Genomic DNA, 21,953 nt, shown 5'->3' on the forward strand with positions numbered 1-21,953 from the left:
GTCACCCTACTCTGAGAATGCCTGGAATTCTCAGCCCAGAAAAACACAGTGTACCAGAAATTCCTTGCAGTTTGGTGTCTCTGCAGAACACCAGATGACAGACTTCAGGCTGTCATAAGAAACAGGGAGGGTCATTTCTTAATGATCAAGGATATGTACATCAGAAAGAACTCAAAACTCCTGAACATAAATGCACATAGTAAGGGACCAGCAAAATACTTAAACAACTGCTGATAGGTTTGGCATTGTGAGGCATTTTTGGGGGGGGATATTTTTTGATGAGCATTTTGATTTCTTCAAAAGTTATAGGTCTGTTCAGGTTTTTCATATCTTCTCAGTTCAGACTTGGGAGATTATAGAAGTCCAAGAACTTAACCATTTCTTCTAGGTTCTCTTTTTCATGGTATAAAAATTCTCAAAGTAATTTCTGATGAAGTTCTGAGGTGTCTGTTGTGACACCTCTCTTTCATTTCTGATTCAGTTAATTAGGGTTCTGTCATTCTCCTGGTTTATTTATCTTGTTTATTTTTTTCACAGAACCAGGTCTTGACTTCATTGATCTTTTTTGTTTGTTTGTTTTTGTTCGTTTGTTTTTTGTTTGTTTGTTTGCTTGCTTTTTGGGTCATACCCAGCGATGCACAGGGCTTACTCCTGGCAGTGCTTGGGGGACCATATGGAACGCTGGGAATTGAACCCGGGTCGGCTGCATGCAAGGCAAACGCCCTACCCACTGTGCAATTGCTCCAGCTCCTTATTTTTTGAATTGTTTTGTTGTTTGTTGTTGTTGTTGTTGTTGTTTTAATTCCAGTTCACTTCTGCTCCAAGTTTTATTATTTCCTTCCTCCTGCCTGCTTTGGGCTCTCTAGTTTCTTAAGTTGTGCACTCTAGTTATGTATTTGGGCCCTTTCTTCTTGAGAAATGCTTGCAATAACTATGAACTATTTTCAACACTGCTTTTGCTATGTTGAGTTCTGGTAGATCATGTCCTCATTCTCTTTTGTTTCCAGGAGTCTTTTCATTTCCTCTCTGACTCACGGGTTGTTCAGTAACAAGACTATTTTATTTCTAGATATTTTAGTGTTTCTCCATTTCTGTTTGTGATTAACTTCTGTTTTCAGTGCATCGTGGTCTGAGAAGATAGTAGCTCTGATTTCTAGCCTCTTGACTCTGGAGATAGGTTTTGTGTTCCAGCATGTGGTCTGTCTTAGAGAATGTCTCCTGTGCCCTGGAGAAGAATTATATATTATTTTTGGAATGACGTATCATACATACTAAACCCCTCTCTTTAATTTCTTCCTTCAATGCAAGTATTGCCTTACTGAGCTTTAGTCTAGCAGTGACAGAGTGGTTTTGAAGTCTCTACTATTGTGTCACTATCGATATCTTTCTTCAAACCTATCAGCAGTTGTTTAAGTATTTTGCTGGTCCCTTACTATGTGCATTTATGTTCAGGAGTTTTAAGTTCTTTATGATGTACATATCCTTGATCATTAAGAAATGACCCTCCCGTTTCTTATGACAGCCTGAAGTCTGTCATCTGGTTCTAGTAGAGGCACCTTGACCTTTTTGAGGGAGTTGTTTACTTGAAATACTGTCTTTCACCCTTTGACCTTTAGTCTGTGTTTGCTCTGACTGTCAGATGTGTTTTTTACAGGCAGCAGAATGTTGGGTTCAGTTTTATAATCCATCCTGCCACTCTGTCTTAATTGGTGTGCTGTTAGCCTGTTGACATTGATAAATTATTTTCATGGAGTTTTGTGTCATCTTTCTGTAGGAATTTGGTGTGTTTGTGGGATATATCTTGTCCTAACACAACCTCATTAGTTCTTGTAAAGATGGTTTGAGTCTATGAAGTTTCTGAACTGTCGCTTATTCATGAAGTTGTATATGCTTCCTTCAGGTTTGAATGAGAGTCTTGCTGGGTTAAGTATTCTTGGTAAGGCATTTATTTCAATCAGGTTTTGCTTTTGTTTGGTTTAGTTTTTTCAAAATTGTGTTTTATACTTTATTTCAACGCCATGGTTAACAGAGCTGTTCATGGGGGCTGGAGCCATAGCACAGTGGGTAGCACGTTTGCCTTGCACGCGGCCAACCCGGGTTTGATTCCCAGCATCCCATATGGTCCTCCAAGCACCGCCAGGAGTAATTCCTGAGTGCATGAGCCAGGAGTAACCCCTGTGCATCACCAGAATTGACCCAAAAAGCTAAAAAAAAAAAAAAAGAAAAGCTGTTCATAATACAGTTGTTTCCGACATTTAGTACTCCAACACTAAAACCTCCATTAGTGTGACCTTCCCTCAAGCATTGTTCCCACTTTCCCACCAAGCCCCCAAGCCTGCCCCCTTGGCAGGCACAAGAGTATAGATAGACACATAAATGTCATAGCTGGTTCAGAAGAAAGTCAACTACACTCCGCTTTTTGCTTGTTTTAGGGGGAGAGGGCATAGTTGGTGATGCTCAGACTTATTCCTGGTGGGCTCAGAATACCATATGGGGTGCTAGGGATCAAACCATGGCTGACCACGTGCAAGGGAAACACCCCGTCTGCTGTACTGTTGCTCCAGCCCTTCCACTTTTTGCTTCAGAAGCTTTCTCAGATGAGTGATTAAATCGAGACTTAACTTCATAAAATGCACAGGCCATGTAGACCTGTCAGAGAACACAAATGAATGTCAGTTCATTGTGGCCAAACCACATTTACCAAGTAAAGCTGAGGCTAGGGCGCTAAAAAGAGGCTCAAGTTTGGAGGGACTATGCTGAGCTCACAGACAGATTCAGCTAAGGCACGGTCAGATCTGTGTTGACTTGAATCATTGAAGCAGTCAGGATAGGTTGCTTTTTGAACCACATTTTCATGAAGCTATACAGACCCCGTTTCAGTGTCCACAGCTACTTAGTCTGGTGGGATCTCAGGACAATGGCTTCCCAGGTAGAATGGTGCTGAGGGATCACATGAAATCTTGAACTGGGAGGAACAGTAAGATTAAAGATATAGTCACTGTCACTGTCCTCCCTTTGTTCATCAATTTGCTCGAGCGAGCCCAGTAACATTGTGAAACTTGTTACTGTGTTTGGCATATCGAATACTTCACGGGGAGCTTGCCAGGCTTTGCCTTGTGGGCGAGTTACTCTCAGTAGCTTGCTGGGGTCTTGGAGAGGGGCGGAGGAATCAAACTTGGGTCAGCCTGGTCGGCTCCAGCCCAAAAATACAGTATTTTGTATTTTTATACCAGAACATAATTGGTAAAATATTGTCTGCCGTTGATAAAAATGTTACAAAATATGCTTGCCCTATAGGTTCAGAATTGAAGCTTCTCGATCCCAGCAAGATTCCCAAGGCTTCAATGACTAGTGGCGTGGTACAGCAGCTGGAGCACACAGTTGTCCCCTCGGTCACACCCCTGGCTACCCTCTTCTGCACTCTGGTGGCCATCTTGGTGAGAAATCTGCCCTTAAGTCTGTTCTGCTTTATGGCATGTCTAGTTAAATTCCATCTTTCAGGGTCTTCTAGCGGTAGGATCAGTTCCTGGCTGTTATCCTGATTAAGGCTAAACCTAGCATAGAGTGTCTTGGTACCCAGTAGGGAAGGGTTGCAGTCAAATCCTTGGGGAGGGGTTGCAGCCGCTGACTGTTAGATCTTCGGCTCACTCTGATAGGAGGAAAGAAAAGCTCTTCCTTCTGGTGGAGAAAGGAAGGTGTTTGTAGCATGGACATGGAGAGTTTGTTGTTGTAGATTTTATTTTCATCTTGAGCTAGCCCATGGTCCAAAACTGCCTCTCTGTGTATGCTAACAGGTGGTTTTATCTTGATGAGCTGAAACTCATCAGATAAGAACTTAAGGCAGAGGCTGGAGCACATGCTTTGCAGGCAGGATCTCTAGGGTCAGTCCCCAGCATCATGTGTACCCCCCGCACCCTCCCCCCCAAAAGCACCCCAGGGAGTGATCCAGCTCTGATCCCTGAAGTACTGCTGGGCGTCGCCCAAAAACAAAGAATCTCAGTTTTTGGAAGCTATTAAATGTTCAATCAGAGTTGCGTTTGTTTTGTTTTCACCTATCAGTACTTCGAAAACTTTCTTGTGAAACCAGAGCCCCAAGTATATAAAATAAATACTCACCCCTGACCCTAGTGTTTTTATTTGTTGCTGATCATGATATAATTTAATCATGCTGTTAGTGTCCTTACAAAATTTTAGTAGAGTCAAAATAGGTAACTCAGTTCTATCTATAATTATACCCAGCATTAATTTTGGTGTTTAAACAATCAAACTCCTAGCAGGACACCAAAACCCACTTGATTATACCCGCTTGTTTACATGTTCTGACAAAGGTAAAAACTTACTTCTAAAACTCCAGCTGCATAGGAGAGACCATGATTTTATTATAAGTTGTGCTGCTGCCCACAGAGTTCTTTATTAATATGGCAAAAATTAATTTATTAGTAGCTCTGAAATATCTGTGAATTTTTGTACTTCTATTTAGTAAATTAATTGATTGCTAATTATGAAGATATAATCAGGATTATACTAAATATTAATTTTGTGTATTTCTAAAGGTTTGTCCTTTTTTTCTGAGTACTTTCTACCATGAACTTTTGGTAGACTGTTCACAAAGTGATAAATTATCTGAGTTTATTAATTGAGAGTAGTCTGTTGTTGAGTATTTTCTAAAGATGAATTTATTGACCTGAACAGTATTTTTGTCACACATACTTTAAGCAATACTGAAGTCTTGTCTTTACCTGTTATTTCTAGCCCTCTGTTTTCTGTCTTTGGTTTAAACCCCAAGGGCCCAGAGGCTTTCTGCGATGTCTGATTCTTTGTGCCTTGAGCTCCTTCATGTTTGGGTGGCATGTCCACGAGAAAGCCATTCTTCTAGCAATCCTCCCAATGAGGTGAGTAGGTGACTCCACTGGCACTTCTGGTCTGTTGCAGTGGACCTATTGTATTCTATCTGCTCTGTCCCTCATGACATGTCCAATGAGAGAGGGAAAGACAAAACTGTACAGGAAGAGCATGAGTAGGTAGAACAGAGATTCTTGACATGTAATTCCTACACCTGTGGATGTTCTGTGGCCTGCAGAATTGTTTCTGCATTTTGTGGCTAAGGGATACTGCAGTGATCAAGAAGCATGACATCAAGCTATAATCTCTTAAACTAAGTGGAAATTTTATGTGGAAAAGCATGGGGTTGGTTCCATAGTTCCTTGTTAAGTGTTATATGGAGAAAGGGATGAGTCCATATTATTGACGAATTATAGCAAGTATTTGTATACTAACATGGGGATTTTCCTGTGATTTGAAGAGAGATTTGTGCACTCTTTCTTGAGCCTTTCAATCACATTGGAGATAATTCGGATAAAAGGGTATCATTCCCTATTTTAATACACAGAGAGCTCAGAATTTCAGTGACTTACCCAAACTCACATAGCCAGAAAACATAAAAGTTGATTTAGGGGCTAGAGCAATAGCACAGCGGATAGGGTGTTTGCCTTGCACGTGGCCGACCTAGGTTCGATTCCCAGAATCCCATATGGTCCCCTGAGCACCGCCAGAAGTAATTCCTGAGTGCAGAGCCTGGAGTAATCTCTGCATCACCGGATGTGACCCACAGAGAAAAAAAAGAAAAAGAAAAAGTTAATTTAGATCTTTAAAAGTTAAATCTTATGATCTTTTCACTGTGTCATGCTTTAAAAATGAAAGAAAAGAAGGCATTTTTGGGACTGGGTGATATGGGTCAAATGGTAATGCATATACCCTAGCTTGTGTGAGGCCCTGAGTTCAGTCCCCCAGCTCTGCATTCCCTACCCCACCCAAGCACTGGCTGTGTGGCTTCTCTAAAGAACAACAGTAAAGGGGGCTGGAGCGATAGCACAGCGGGTAGGGCGTTTGCCTTCAAGCGGCTGACCCAGGTTCGATTCCCAGCATCCTACATGGTCCCCTGAGTACTGCCAGGAGTAATTACTGAGTGCATGAGCCAGGAGTGACCCCTGTGCAATGCGGGTTGTGACCCAAAAAGCAAAAAATAAAAATTAAAAATATAAAAGAACAGTAAAAATGTTTTAAATGTAATTGCTCACCTTCTATATTATAGTTGAAACCAAATAGATGGTAATAGAATTAGTCTCCTGTTGATATATTATTCTTAAATCCTGAGATTTAAGTAAGTAAATTTGTCAAGTTTCTATAGGGGTTCTGTGGATTCACTTAGCAAACTGACTTTTCCAAATGTAAAAAGTGGAAAGTGGGCGCTAGAGTACAGCAGGTAGGGCCAACCCCGGTTCAATCCCTGGCACCTTATTGGTCCCCTGACCCCTGCCAAGAGTGATCCCAGAGTTCAGAGCCAGGAATAAACCCTGAGCACCACTGGGTCTGGAAAAAAAAGAAAAGTGGACCAGGAATGTGGAGCAGCAGTACAATGTATGCCTTGGATGCATGAGGCCCCAGATTCCATCATTATCACCACATACACATACAGGATAAGACTTGAATCTATTTACTTCACAGTGAACACACAAACTCACACTGGATGACACTTTGCATTAGTTCATAATGCACACCAGCACTTGTGGAGCCTTGTAAGAGAAACAAAGCTCTTCAGAAATTCAATTCCAGATCTTCGCTTCCTGCAGCCATTCAGCAGCTCCCAAATAGTCTTCTTTTCCATGTTACTAATGATTGCTTAAACTTTCCCACCAAAAAATTAATACCAGGAGAAAGAGGGCACTTGCTTTGCACTTGGCCAACCTGAGTTCTCTCCTTGGCAACCAATATGGTTCCCTAAGCACAGCCAAGTGTGGCCCCAAAACAAAACCAAAAAAAGGTTCACAAAAAAAAAAAAGTAATGATATCAATTGACTTACAAGCAGTGAGCAAGTATGTTGTCTTACACGTCAGTTTAAAGAATAATATATACTTATCAAGATATTTACAAGTATGTGGTTTTGTTGTCTTAAGAAATCTTATAAGCATTTTATTTTTAGCCTTTTGTCAGTGGGAAATGCAGGAGATGCTTCGATTTTTCTGATTCTCGCCATCACAGGACATTTCTCTCTCTTTCCTCTGCTCTTCACAGCACCAGGTAAATAGTTTTTCTTTGACGGTTATACTCATTCAGTATGCCCACATCCCCCCAGGCTTTGCTGCAGTCAGATTTAAACAGTTCAGATGCCTTAGAAGGACTGAGCTCGTCCATTCTCTTAGGCCAGTCAGAGCTTAGAGTTTGTGGTGCAGCCTAACTGTGCCAGGCCAGAGATAAGTCCCTCGGACCATATGGCTCCCCCAACCCCCAGCATGATTGAATATTGCTCTGGCAGCTCCCCCAAAAGATCGTCTGTTACACTTGAGGCTAGAAAGACGGCTCAGCAGGATGAGTGTAGGCTTTGCATGCAGGAAGCCCAGGTTTGATCCCCAGGACCATATGGTTTGCTGAGCACCACAGGAATAACCCCTGAGCACTGTGACATATGACCCCAACCTCTCCCCCACCAAAAAAAAAGTCTTTACTAGTAGGCCAGAGAGATAGTATAGTGGGTAAGTTTGCACACAGCCAGCCCAGGTTCTATCCTCTGCATCCCATATTTAAGCATACTTGAGCATCTCCGAGCCTATCCAGAGAAATTCCTGAGTGGAGAGCCAAGAGTAATCCCTGAGTACCATGAGGTGTGGCCCAAAAACAAGTAAATACTCATTACTAGCACTATTTAGCTGTGTCATTCCGTTTGTATTACTTTAAGTATCACACTCTTTTATCTCATCAACTAAATTATCATCTGTCTGTTTGTATTCTTTTAACAGAACTTCCCATTAAAATCTTACTCATGTTAGTATTTACCATCTATAGTATTTCCTCACTGAAGACTCTATTCAGGTAATCCAAAATGTATTTTAAATTCTATTTCTCTTGTAAATGTTTACTACTAAATTGTTGAGCTTTTTAAAATGTATTTTCTTTTTTTTTTTTTTTTTTTTGCTTTTTGGGTCACACCCGGCAATGCACAGGGGTCACTCCTGGCTCTGCACTCAGGAATTACTCCTGGGAAAATGTATTTTCAATTGTAGCATTACCAAGGGCAATAAGTAGACAAATCACCCATACACCCATCATTCTGCAGTGACATCACATGTTGTGTCTCTTTATGAATATTTGAGAAGTACCCAAATTTAAAAATACAGCATATATAAAACCGAAAGTTGGAATACAAACTACACAGATGAGCAAAGGCTCTTAAATACTGGTGCACAAAATTAAAATTCACATAAAAATTCTCACGTAGGGGACTGGAGCGATAGCACAGCAGGTAGGGCATTTGCCTTGGATGCGGCTGACCCGGGTTCAATTCCCAGCATCCTATATGGTCCCCTGAGCACCACCAGAGGTAGTTCTGAGTGCAGAGCCAGGAGCAACCCCTAGAATTTTAGTTTCCCTTCTGGGTTTTCATGTAATGATAAATGACTTTTTAAAAGCTTATTTATGATTCATATATATTGTCCCCATAGACCAGAGAGCTCAGTAGCTGAGCACTAGGTGAAGCCTGTGTTCATGCCCAGCGCCACTGGAGAGAGGCTGCAGGCACCATGCCAGCAGTAGTGCCTGAGCACAACTAAGACAAGCGCACAGAAACCGCAGGGTCTGGAGATGTAGCTCAGGGGTACCGAGCTTGTTTCACAGTCGGAGGCTTTGACTTCACCCCTAGTATAACCCCTCCCAATTTTTTTTAAATTAAGAATATGAGAAAGTATAAGACCCTTGGGGCCAGGGAGATAGTGGATAGGGCACTTGCCTTGAATGTGGCCCATCTGGATTTGATCCCCAGAACTTCATATGGTTCCCAGGCGTGATTTCTAAACACAGCCAGGAGTAAGCCCTGAGCAGCACCAGGTGGCCCAAAAACCAAAACCTTTTTAAATTTTTAAAAACATGAGACCCAGGGCTGGAGCAATAGCACAGTGGGTAGGGTGTTTGCCTTGTACACGGCCAACTGGGATCAATTCCCAGCATCCCATATGGTCCCCTGAACACCGCCAGGGGTAATTCCTAAGTGCAGAGCCAGGAATAAACCCAGTGTATTGCCAGGTGTGACCCAAAAAGAAAAAAGAAAAAAAAAAAGAAACATAAGACCCAGTGATTTTTTTTCTCAGTAATATAACTCCAGAATTGAAAAAATTCTTAAATAGGAATCTTCATTGCATAAAGTATGTTTGTGGGTATAAGTAGCCAAAAGATAGAAGTGTTCTGAGTGTTCCTCAACAAAAGTCAGCAAGTGAATGGATAAACCAAATGTGGTTTGTGTGTACAATGGTTATTAACCAATAACAAGGGATAAAGTTGTCTCTGGTATAATATAGATGAACTTGGATAGTGTGGGTAAGTAAAACATGCTGAACAAAAAAAGTCTTGTAGAATAGGCAGGTTCTAGGTTGCAGTGATAATGGAGTGATTGCCTATTCCTTACTGGAATAGGAAAGTTTAGAACCGAAGTGATAGGACTCTTGCCTGGCACGCAGCCAACCTGGATTTGATTCCCCAGTACCACATATGGTCCCTGGAGCACCACCAGGAGTGATTTCTAAACACAGAGCCAGGAGTAAGCCCTGAGCATCTTCAAGTGTGCCCCCCCCCCCCACAAAAATAAAATTGTTAAGTAATAATAGGCAAGTTCATAGAGACAGAAAGTTGATTTAGAGTTTATGGGAGTCACAGGTTGTGGGAGAAAGGCTTATTGCCCTTTCTTTCTAAAAATTCTCTATAGCGGGGCTAGAGAGAGTACAGGAAGTAGGGCACTAGCCTTGCACACAGCCACCCAAGGTTCAATCCCCAGCATCCCATATGGTCCCCAAGTATGCCAGGAATAATTCTGGTGCAGAACCAGGAATAAGCACCACCAAGTTGGCCCCCAAAAAATTCTCTGTGGGGTGTTGAAAATGTTTTCTGAATGAATGGCGGTCATTTACAATATTGTCATGATTCTAAATTTACTTAGAGATGAGGTTCCAAGGAGCTGAGGAGATAATTGAGGTTTGGCATGCATGCCTAGCACACAGAACCTGGGTCTGGTCCCCAGCATCTCCCAGTGTTGCCTTATTGGGCTCCAGCAACATGGGAGCAGTAGGGACTAATAAATGAGAAGAACTTTTTTAAAAAATTTTTAAACCATGAATCATATTGTGTACTGTATTCTTTGAGTCTTCACAGCATCCAGCCCACTTGCCTTTTCCAAGTGCTGAGTTGAGTGCATTTCCATAAAGAGATGTTAAATAAATTGGATTGTTACAGTATAGTCTGGAAAACTAGTATATATGTTCTGGTGTAGTCAGTGTTTTTCTCATTGTGGAATGTCCATTGTGTGCCCTTATAACACAGGCTCTAGCTGTGCTCACCATGAGGATGTGCAGGTGGAAATGTATGCTACCCCAGGATGACTTTTCCTTCCATTTTTTTCCTTCAGGAAAGAAAAACCTCTTTTTAATTGGATGGAAACTGTCTACTTGCTAGGTCTGGGGCCCCTAGAAGTTTTCTGTGAATTCGTCTTCCCCTTCACCTCCTGGAAGCTGAGGTGGCCCTTTCTGCCTTTGCTACTGACCTCCGTGTACTGTGCAGTGGGTGTCACATATGCTTGGCTCAGACTGTACATGTCAGCACTCACTCACTCTCCTGTCAAGACAGAGAAACAAAAATCCACCCCAAAAAATGTGGAAATGGGAGAGAGGGCACACCAGACTGAGCGCATGCTTTGCCCAGAGCCAAGAGTAGGCCCCAGCACCACCGGGGATGCCCCCCAAACAAAAAGGAAAAATCACAAGAAGACAAAGAAGCAGTAAAAAAAGAAAACCCTTGGATATACTGCTAGCAATTATTTCACAGGAAATTGGTCAAAACTTGAAGAAAGGCGCTGGTGGCACAACAGTTTGGGGCCCATTTTTCCCATCTCCGCCTTGCCCAGCCTCGAAGTCTGTCCATCCCTGTGGGGAGAAGCAAGGATCCCTGAAACTCTTGGGCTGTGCCATCTCCAGGTCTGACCAGTAGCGTCTTCTGTGTAGCCAGTGAGAAGCGTTATTGAGCTCTAGTGCCTAATTTGAATGAGAAATTTGAATAAAGCACCATTTTTCTATTTCTGGGTAGAATTATTGGGGGGCTCTGACCTACTTCTGCATCTTCCTTTCAGCAGACCCACAGCAGAGTATGCTGTCCTCATTCTCATGCCTTGTCCCAGGAAGGGTATTTGTCACTGAAACAGTTTCATGACAGGACTTCCACAGCTAGGGGAGTACTAGGCTGTATTGGCCTTTGAGTAGACTATGAATGACTGTTTCCAGCAGGTTTCTCAGAAGGAGTTATACCACTGTCTACACTGTTAGGCTTAAACACATTTTAGGATCTAATTTCTAAAAGTGGACTTTCAGGCTCCAAGCATTTGGAATTCTAGTTATTGCCAAATCAGCCAGCACAGTACCAGTTTCTGTTTTATAGGCAAGTGTGGGGTCTCTATTTCCCCACAAACTTGCCAACTTAGTGTGTCATCAATCTTAGATCCTCACCAGTAATGTCTTAAGGTCAAAGCTCTTCCAAATTGTGGAATTATAGTGCATCAAAAATTTTTTGAGAGGGACCACACCCCACAATGCTCAGGGATTATTTCTAGCTCTGTGCTCAGAAATTACTCCTAGCGGGGCCAGAATGATAGCACAGCAGGTAAGATGCCTGCCTTGCATGCAGCCCAACCCAGGTTCCTTCCCCAGCATTCCGTATGGTCCCCTGAGCACCACCAGGAGTGACTCCTAAGTGTAGAGCCAGGAGTATCCCCTGAGCATCGCCGAGTGTGGCCCAAAAATAAGAAATTACTCCTGGCAGACTTGAGGACCATATAGGGTAAAGGGAACTGAACCCAGGAGGTTGGCTGCATGGAAGGTAAGCACCTAACTCGCAGTACTGTCTCTCTGGCCCCTATGTAACGTTTTTCTGCAGTATAACAACAAAACCAAATTTAGCTCACTTTTAAAATGTGGGCGGAAGGGCTAGGGCCATAGTACAGTGGGTAGGGAGTTTGCCTTGCATTTGACCAACCTGGGTTCGATCTCCAGCATCCCATGTGGTCCTCCAGCACCGCAAGGAGTAATTCCTGAGCATCGCTGGGTGTGACAAAAAAAAATGTGGGCAGAGGACTGGAGACATAATACAGTGAGTGGGTAGGGCACTTGCCTTGCACATGACTAACCAGGTTCCATCTCTGGCAATCCATGTGGTCTCCTGAGCACCACCAGAAATGCTTTCATTGTGCAGAGCCAGGAGTAACCGCTGAGCATCATTGGGTGTGGTGCAAAAACAAATCCAAAAAAAAAGTAATGAGTAGGGAGATAATACAAGGGGGAGAGCCCTTTCTTTGACTAACCCAGGTTCTGCTCTCAGCACCACATATGGTCCCCCAGAGTCCCACTACAATAAGCTCTGAGGGCTAGAGTGCATGCTTTATGCAAACTTGGCCCGACTTCAGTCCCTCCTAACGCTTGCCTTTCCCTCACAGTACCCTCTTGTGGTCCCAGAGCACAACCTGGAACTGCAGCTTCTCTGAAAATTCTCGAGGGTTCCCTAGACTTTTCAGATTGCTTTGGAGCCCCCCCACACACACACACACAGAATATGATGTGCATGAATAAAGGTCCTGGGGGTGCAGAAGTGGAACTATTGGATAGCATCACCAAATGAGCCACCTTGGTGCACAGACTGGTATAAAATCTCATTTCCACTGTGTGTTCCCATGCAGAGAACTGGGAGCGCCCCTGAGCATGCCAGCTGACCCCAAAGCCAGAAAGAAAAATCCTAATAGGCCCTGGAGCACTTCTCAGCAGTACACATCTCTGCCCACAGGAGTCCCTGGTCTGCTGAGTGCATCTCAGCATGTCTGTCTTCATTTTAAATAAACCTGTGCTTCAAAGCAGAGGGGCCTGGTGGCAGAGCACATGCCTCATGTGTCAGGCCTTGCTTGGCCAAGGTCCCTGCCACTGGTACAGGATGGCTGGATGAGGTTTGAAAAACAAAAGAGAGAAGATAGGACAGCAAGTACGGCTCTTGCTTTGCACACAGTGGATCCCAGTTGGATCCCTGGGGCCTTCAGCCCCACCCGAAGTGATCCCTGAGCATAGATCCAGTAATAAACCCTGAGGACCTCTGGGTGTGGCCCCAAAAACCAAACTTGGAAAAGCCTGATAACCTGCTATATGCCAGAAGCTTCCCTGCACAGATCTCAGTAACCCTAAGCACCCTGGGCGTGACCCAAATAACAAAGTTCACTGAAGAAATACAAATAAAAAACACACATACTCCCTTGAGCATTGCCTCAAGTGATTCTGAGCACCATCAGGTGTGGCCCAAAAAACAAAACACTGCAACAAAAGCTTTTTATAGGGGCTAGAGCAATAGCACAGTGGATAGGGCTTGCACACAGCCGACTCGGGTTTGATTCCCAGCATCCTATATGGTCCCCTGAGCACTGCCAGGAGTAATTCCTGAGTGCAGAGCCAGAAGTAACCCGAGCATTTGCCGGGTATAACCCAAAAAGCAAAAAAAAAAAAAAAAAAAAAAAAAAGCTTTTTATATATCATAATATTTGGACAGAACATTTTCCTAGACAGGTGATCACTTCCTGGAAGAGTAAGAACCTCTAAACGGTTCTCGGAACCTTAAAGGTGTGCTAATATACTTTTGTTTGTTTGGGGGCCAAACCTATTCTTTTGTTTATTTTGTTTGGGGCCACACCCAGCTGTCCTCAGGTCTTGCTCCTGGCTCAAGCGCAATTCCTGGTGAGCTTGGAGGACCAGATGGGATGCAGGGGGTTGAACCCGCGTCATCTGTGTGCAAGGCAAGCACTCTATCTGCAGTTTTACTGATCTGGCCCCAATTTTCATTTTAAAAGAAAAATCCTAGCTTGAAATAATGGCGTTTTATAGGCATATAAGGTCCGTTGTCATTTTAATGACTCTCATATGCCATCTCCAGTTTGCAGATGAAGATGCACCTACACCTCTGGTTTAATCCTAAACCTTCCAATCCCATAAAATGTTGCCACTACGGCATGGGGAAGTGTATCTCAGTCTCAGCATCACCATGGGCTTCCTAAACACGAGGCTATTCAGACTGAAGTCTCCACTGTCGGAGGTAAAGTGAGCAGGAATGGGATATCTCCCTGTTAAAATAGGCACCAAGATTAGACTGGTCTCCTGTGTAAAGCAAATTTAAAAAGGGAAAAGGCTGCTAATACCGGGAAAAGCAGGAATGGTCCTGCCTGGGACATGAAGCTTGATCAATCTGAAAAGCACCATATACCACGTGGCCTTGCTGGGAGTATTCTGCCTGGGGCGTGGGACGGGGGAGAAAGTCATACACTAAACCAGTATTCGTCTACAATATATGTATATATCCTTGGGTCTGTAAATTCTTTGTTCTAAAAAGATATGTGCCAACTCCTGGAGAATGTAGGTGGCTGCAGACAGAGGCTTCCTGAATGAAATGATCCCACGGCTCCTCACTGGGGCTGCTTTGATGATCTCGCTGTCTGGATGCCTCTGCCTCCTTTGTGACTTGATCACAGTGGACATCGCCCAAAGCAGGGAATAAATGTTGGACAAAACGTTAAGTAATACTTGGGCCATGAGGTGGTACAGGAGGCTAAGGCTCTTGCCTTGAAACGAGACCCTGTCCATCCCCTGAATGCATATAGTCCAGAGCCTGGCCAGGGCTCACAGCCAGAGATTGGTGGTCCCAAAATACAATGTTGCCGTCTAAAGCCCTGGGGAACTCAAAGGCCCTGCCTGTGAGGACTGACCCCTGGACCTCAGAAGATAACTGCTCTATTTCGGTTTACTCCTGCCTTGCAGTTCATTGTTTCCTTTAATTTACTGATTTTTGGCTTGGGGGTCACCCCCAGTGGTGCTTAGGGATTACTCTGAATTTCGTTTCCCGAGGCTTGCCACCCTGGCGGGTGTTGGACGCGACAACTCATTTCTGCGGAAGGCCCTTGGGCAGAGGTGGAGGGTCGGGAATGCCCCGCGCGGTGCGCGGCGGCCCGCGGGCAGGAGTGCGGCCCGGAACTGCGGGCGCGAGGTGCGGGCGCCGGGGGCGCGTTAGCGCGACGCTCCGGCCGGATGCTCTGGGACACGCGCCGAGCGCAGGCGCGTTAGGGCCTGCGGCGGCCGCGCGTCTCCGGCGCAGGCGCATTGGGACGGGGGCGGTCGCGCAGGCGCATTGGGCCGGGTGTGCGTCCCCGTGTCCTGCAGCGGCGGCCGGGGCGGTAGACAGGGAAGGGCGCCAAGATGATGAGCGGAAGGCCCGGCCGGGAGCCCTTGAAGTTCCTGCCCGACGAGGCCCGGAGCCTGCCGCCGCCCAGACTCAACGACCCGCGACTCGTCTACGCGGGACTCCTGGGTTACTGCTCGGGCCTGATCGACAACGCCATCCGCCGGCGGCCCGTGCTGCGCGCGGGTGAGGCTGCGGGCCGGTCAGGGTCGTCGGAGGGCAAGACGCCGCGAGGGCAGAGGGCGCCGCAAGGGCAGGTGCCCCACAAGCCAGGACACCCCGAGGGCAGAGGGCACCCCGAGGGCAGGCGCCCCGCAAGGCAGGACGCCCCGAGGGCAAGCGCCCCACAAGGGCAGGACGCCCTGCGGACAGGGTCGCCCCGGGGGGGCGAGCAGGGTGCAGCGAAGGCCCCGGGGAGGCGCTGCCCGCTCGGCTCGGGCAGCCCTCCGAGGCCCCTGGAGCCTGCAGAAGGTGGTGACTTGGTGGCTGTCACTTGACAAGGTGCACCGTGCGGATCCTAGCCCTGTGCCCCGACGGGAGACGGGAGACGGGAGCCGGAGTGGAGCGAGTGCCTGAGCAGACCCACCTTGAGTGCTGCCGTTTTGCGCCTGAACTGCATGACTTCTCCCTAAGCCCCCTGTGCACAAGGACAGGTGGCCCAGCAACCCCCCTCACACGAACACCCCCAGAAGGAGCAGGTGCAGGGCCACTGAGATAGTACAGCAGGTACAGCGCTTGTCTTGCATGAGGCTCCCCCAGATTCGATCCCTGGCATCCCATATGTCTCTGAGCCCTACGAGGAGGCTCAAAAAGGACTGCACTCTTGGTCCCTCAGCACCCCCAGCCAGCTGCGTGCACAGCACCAGGAGCAGCCCATTCAGTGGCCCAGAAATGTGGTTGAGGTTTGTGAGCAGTCTAGAGCCCTGACCTTTACCTAAAGCCAGGGTAAAGTCAAAAGACTCCTGGGCAGCTTTGCCTTGTGCTTGCACAGCGCCCCTGTGTGTTCCCAAGCCAGTGCTCCTTTGGCTTTGAGGCTGTCCTGCAGGTGGTAAGGAGTGGCCCGTTCGCATCTCCTTTGAGTACCTGGCGCTTCCTTCTTTCCACCTGCCTCTGCCCAGTCCTCTGTTAGGTGAAGTGCAACAGTCCTCTCTCTGGAACTGAGTGTCCTGCCCCTGCCCCACGCTGTGACACTGGTCTGGTTACTCAAGTGGAACCCACGTTTCCCATCGATGAGGTGAAAGATTGATTTTCAGGTTAAGCAGATGACATAGCTGAAATATTCTCCCTGCACCAGAGCACAAGCCTGGCCCACCAGTCCCTTCTGTCAGAGTGCTCTGCTGTGTAGGAGCCCCCGATGCCACCCTGACACCTGTGCTGGCTGCATCACTGGACGGATCAGACTTCCTGCATGTGCCCATACTTGTACAGAAAGAGTCCATAAGTGTTCCAGAAGGTCATGGCCAGGCCCCAGCCCTGAGAGCACAAACTGGCTTCTCCAAAGCTCCCATTCCCAAAGCTTGAGTGCCTTTCTCCTCTCAACACGAGCCCTCCGAAGTCATATCTTCCCTTTCATAGGGACAGGGACTCAGGAGCCAAGGTGATCAGTTGCTGGTAGGTTAAACTCAGAATCCATAAATGTTTGATTTGGTCTACTACACAGATATCAACTCTAAATTTAGAACAAGGAAGCAGCACCCAGGAGCAAGGGTTCAAAAACAAGTGATAGATTGGAGTCAAAGAGATAGTACAGTGGATAGGGTGCTTGCCTTGCCTGTGGCCAAACCAGGGTCAATCCCATGACCCCCTTAAGTTCTGGGTCCCACCAGTAGTGATCCCGGAGCACAATTGAGAGGAAGCCCTGAGTCCAGTTGGGGGGCTGATGGGGACCCAGAGCAATAGCACAGCAGGGAGGGTGCTTGACCTGCATGTGGCCCACCCAGGTTAATCCCCAGCACTTCACATGGTCCCCAGAGGCCTGCCAGGACTGACCCTCAAGCACAGAACCAGGAGTAAGTCCTGAGCACCACTGGATGTGCCACCCCCCACCAATCCACATCTAAAATTCTAGCATTTTTTTTGCCAGCTTAAAAAAAATGGGTACAATCAAGACTTTAGTCATGGATATTCAAGTACTAGCCAAAGAATTCAAGGTGTGGGGCTCAGTAATCAGTGGTAGAGCAGTTGTGACGACCTAAGACGTAGGAAAGGGAAGGGGTGCCGAGGGGAGAGGGAGAAAGGGATATATTCTTCATGGCCATGGTTGAAAGTCATCTGTACCCTCCTCCACTCCCCCGTTCCTTCATGCACACACCACAGTTCATTCTGATTCAGCTGTTGGGAAGGGCCACACCAGGGATACTCAGGCCTAGTGGGGTGGGGGGAGGGGGGGGCAACAAGAGATTAAACCAGGAATGTGCTCTGTCAGACCTCTGACCACACTTAAACTTCAGAAGGTTTCTGCTTACCTGGTTTGTAACCCTTTCATAGGGTTAGGTATTTTATACTTGCTTAAAATGGACAATTATTCATTAAATCGACACAGTAGAGCTCTACTCTGTGCCCTTTACCAGACAAAAATAACATGCATTCAGCGCATGCTGCTGAGGACAGTCACTCAGCCAAGTTCTCAACACCTAGAATCTCCAAACTAGGGAAACCAGGGACAGCTTGGGAGTGCTGACTGTGGCCACTGAGCTAGTAAGTGCTGAATATGTATATCTGAACTATGACCGCATAGTTTCTAATTCACATGTACTGATTCTCTTTTCTTTGGCATTTGGATCTTAGGTCTGCACCGCCAACTTTTGTATGTCACCTCCTTTGTTTTTGTTGGATATCATCTTTTAAAACGACAAGACTATCTGTATGCTGTGAGGGACCATGATATGTTTGCCTATATAAAGTCACATCCGGGGGATTTTCCTGAAAAAGGTAAATGAAGTAAATCTACAACCCTTCTATTACTCTGCATCATCCCTTTCTGGTCATTTCATCCATGCTGAGGGCTCAGCGTTTTCTGTTTGTGTTTTGAATGAGATGGGGAGGAATTCTCTGTTGTGACTCTAGTTCGGGGCGGGGGGGTGGGGGGGGAGGGCGGAGCTGTGCAGTGCCAAGAATCAGACTCTAGGCCTCCGAGGTGTCTCCCTGGCCGATCCATATTCTTGGACACCTAGTCTTTGCAGATTAGACTTGAACTCATGTCTCTTCTGGCCAAGCACCTCTGTAGCCCTTGAACAATAAGCAGAACCCACATGCTCTCTGCCCGCCCAGTCACGCCTTTTCCACCCCATGTAAAGCTGAGAACTATTTTCAGGACTTTCACTTCTTATGAATTCATCACAAAGTCCTACTAATTCTACTTCCTATTTCTAGACTCATCCCCCACCATCCCAATACTCACACCCTTGCTTAGACTCTTGAGTTTGCAGTTTGCATCCTGCCTTGGGTCTTGCTTTTTTTGGGGGGGGAGGGCAGGTCACACCCAGAGATGCACAGGGGTTACTCTTGGCTCATACACTCAGGAATCACTCCTGGCGGTGCTCAGGGGACCATATGGGATGTTGGGAATCAAACCCAGGTCGGCCACATGCAAGGCAAATGCTCTACCAGCTGTGCTATCGCTCTAGTCCCTCTGCCTTGGGTCTTATCAGAGTTCGTGTCTCTGGATAATCATGGGTTTGCCTAAAATTGCTCTCCTTGGCCTGTAGGATAAAATTCAGCCCTCACAAGCCAGAGCAATAATACAGCAGGGAGGGCATTTGCCTGGCACGCGGCTGACCCAGGTTCAATCTCTGGCATCCCATTCCCAAGCACTGCAAGGAGTGATTCCTGAGTGCAGAGCCAGAAGTAACCCCTGAGTATTGCCAGGTGTGACCCAAAACACATACATAAAAAAATCCAGACTTCTGGGGCTGGAGAGATAGCACAGCAGGTAGGGCATTTGCCTTGCATGCGACTGACCCAGGTTCGATTCCCAGCATCCCATATGGTCCCCTGAGCACCGCCAGGGGTAATTCCTGAGTGCAGAGCCAGGAATAACCCCTGGTGTGCATCGCCAGGTGTGACCCAAAAAGCAAAAAAAAAAAAAAAAATCCAGACTTCAGATAACACCATATAACACCACGTTGAGCTGATTGCCTCTGGAGCGCTCCCCCACCTGTTATCTAAAAGGGTTGCATTTCTACTGCATCTTTGGTTTTCCGGCACAAAGCCTATCCAGTCTATTCAATAGCTGTCGGCACTGAGAGCCACGAGCTACCTCCCCAGCCCTCTAACGAGCTGTCACTCCTCTCCCTGATTCTGCCCCTCACCCCCACTGACGTGCCTCCTACCTCTCCAGACTGCCCACCTAGCAAAGATTTAAAAGGTGTTAGTTTATTCACTTGTTTTGCTGTGCTGGTGATCAAATCTAGGTCTCATACACAGCATGTGCTCTACTGTTCATCCACCTCCCCAGTCCTAAAAACTTCTTCCCTGAGTTCAGCGTCTCAACAGATGTTTCACCCAGCTACAGAAACAGATTTTCTCTTCTTGATCAACTTGTCTCTCTTTCTCTAAGTGTAATATAAGCATTTTCTTGTTTATTATGTATTACACGTATGCATACACATAATTTGCTCGAGCGGGCCCAGTAACGTCTCCATTGGAGACGTTACTGGGCCCGCTCGAGCAAATCGACGATCAACGGGAGGGCCTTTACCTTTTACCTTTTACCTATACACACAATATTGATACACTGCGAAGAAGTGTAGGTGAGATCTGAACTTGTGAATATATAAATAAATTTTAAGTAGATTTTCCTGTTCCTGGAAATGTTAGCATTTTCATTTCATTTTTTTTTTCCTGGAGTTTTGTTGTTGTTGAGTTTGGGGCTACACCTGGCAGTGCTCAAGAATTACTCCAGGTTCTGCTTGCAAGGATTATTTCGGCGGGGAGGGCTTGGGGGACCATATGAGATGCTGGATATTGAACCTGGGTTGACTGCATGCAAGGCAGGTGCCCTACCCACTGTACAATCTCTACTGTCTCAAGCTCTTTTTAACTCTAAACACTTTTAGTATGCACACAGCAATAATCATAGTCAACCAAAGGGTGTAGCCTTTTTCTCTTTCCCAGTGAAGTGTTCGTTGGCAAATGCAGAGGCATGAGTAGCGGATGTGTTGTTCGGGATGGGTTGATAGAACAAGGCAGTGGCAGATTGTGTCCTGCGCCCCATAGCTCCCAGCTCATACCTCCCAGCTCCTCGGCCTCAGCCTGGCGTGACAGGCCACCTCCAGCCCTGCAGGTTCACTTGGTTCCCTCCGTTTGCTAGAATGTCTGATCCTAATCCAGGCCTAAGAACATCAAGCCTTATATGGCCCTAAAATGTTAAGTGTTGGTTTGTCTTAGGAAATATGCTTTATGAAAGTATTTTGAAATCTTTTATGTTCTTTCCTTTTGTAGATAAGAAAACTTACGGTGAAATCTTTGAAGCGTTCCATCCAGTGCGTTAAAATCTCTGAAACACTTGCTCTGATTTCGCTGTTTGTCTCCAAATTTTATGGGATTTATTGACATCTGAAGTTTATGTGAATATGTGTATTCATGCATTGTGATTAAAATGGTAATCATGAGCTCTCTGACTCTTTTTTTTGACTTTAAATGCTGAATTTAATTACTTTTTTTTTTGGTGTTCTTTTATTGATTTATTTTTAATTTTAATTTTTTTAAAGTTTATTTATTGAATCATTGTGGGAAAAGTTACAAAGCTTTCAGGTTTAAGTCTCAGTCATGCAAATATCAAACACATTTCCCTTTACCAATACTTATTTTTCACCACGAAGAACCCCAATAAACCCCCCCAACCCTCCCAGTGCATGTGAGGCAGATGAATTCTAGTTAACACTCTATCTACTTTGACTAGATTCATCGTTTCGACAAAAGATGCATCATTATTATTTAGAGTTTACACCCCCAAATCAGACATGCTGAAAAGGCATTGTGAAATAATTTGTTTTCTATAGCTGGACACAAAAATCAAATGAGGTCATATGGCCGCAATAGCGGCCGCGCGATTTTGGATTTCTGGTATTTTACTTATTAACCCTGGAAGAATTTCTGCTGAGAGTCAGATAGTTATGAGATTGGTTTCTGTGCTCTGGAGCAATGGCCGTGCCGGAGAGCCACTCGTGGGGGACAACTCGTGACCTCGGTAGGGCATGAAGGATGAGCCAGGAACGCCCCCCTTCCCATGAGGTTTCAGTCGCCCCATCACGACTGGCTCATACCTGGCTTTCCACAAAGCTCCCAAGCCGCTGCCATCTTTCTTTCCAGAGGGAAAAAGGCAGAAGGGACCAACACCCTTTCCCCTCCGGGCAGGCATGGTGGCGTGGATTAAGGCATAGTCCATTCACTTTTCTGCTGCAAGCTGCTGGGCTCTGCATTAAGCCCTTGTGCTTCTGGAGCCATGGCCATGCCGGAGAGCCGCCCGTGGGGGGCAACTCGTGACCTGGGTAGGGCGTGAAGGACGAGCCGGGAACACCCCCCTTCCCATGAGGTTTCAGTCACCCCATCACGACCGGCTCATACCTGGCTTTCCACAAAGCTCCCAAGCAGCTCTCTGACTCCTTTTTTGTCTTAAGAAAAATAATCCAACAAAGAATCATTTGTTTGTAATCACCCAGTGTAA

General features: G+C 46.0%; 2 protein-coding genes across 3 annotated transcripts in view; both read left to right on the forward strand.

Moving 5' to 3' along the window:
- The window catches only part of ALG8 (ALG8 alpha-1,3-glucosyltransferase), a 28,468-nt gene extending 17,379 nt beyond the window's left edge, over window positions 1-11,089 (forward strand). For both annotated transcript variants that reach the window (XM_056114608.1, XM_056114609.1), the window contains 5 exons: window positions 3,298-3,437; window positions 4,753-4,892; window positions 6,981-7,078; window positions 7,795-7,867; window positions 10,446-11,089. In XM_056114608.1, coding sequence (XP_055970583.1) covers window positions 3,298-3,437; window positions 4,753-4,892; window positions 6,981-7,078; window positions 7,795-7,867; window positions 10,446-10,818 — 824 coding nt within the window. In that variant the 3' untranslated portion in view covers window positions 10,819-11,089. The remainder of the gene's footprint in view (window positions 1-3,297; window positions 3,438-4,752; window positions 4,893-6,980; window positions 7,079-7,794; window positions 7,868-10,445) is intronic.
- A 4,172-nt stretch (window positions 11,090-15,261) lies between these two features.
- NDUFC2 (NADH:ubiquinone oxidoreductase subunit C2) lies at window positions 15,262-20,898 on the forward strand. Its single transcript, XM_056114675.1, has 3 exons — window positions 15,262-15,472; window positions 18,074-18,217; window positions 20,729-20,898. Exons 1-3 carry the CDS (start codon window positions 15,304-15,306, stop codon window positions 20,776-20,778), a joined length of 363 nt encoding a protein of 120 aa, XP_055970650.1. The 5' UTR covers window positions 15,262-15,303; the 3' UTR covers window positions 20,779-20,898.
- The last annotated feature ends 1,055 nt before the right edge of the window (window positions 20,899-21,953 follow it).

The sequence above is a fragment of the Sorex fumeus genome, unplaced genomic scaffold (genome assembly GCF_029834395.1).
Source record: "Sorex fumeus unplaced genomic scaffold, SorFum_2.1 ptg000026l, whole genome shotgun sequence".
NCBI classification, from domain to species: Eukaryota; Metazoa; Chordata; class Mammalia; order Eulipotyphla; family Soricidae; genus Sorex; species Sorex fumeus.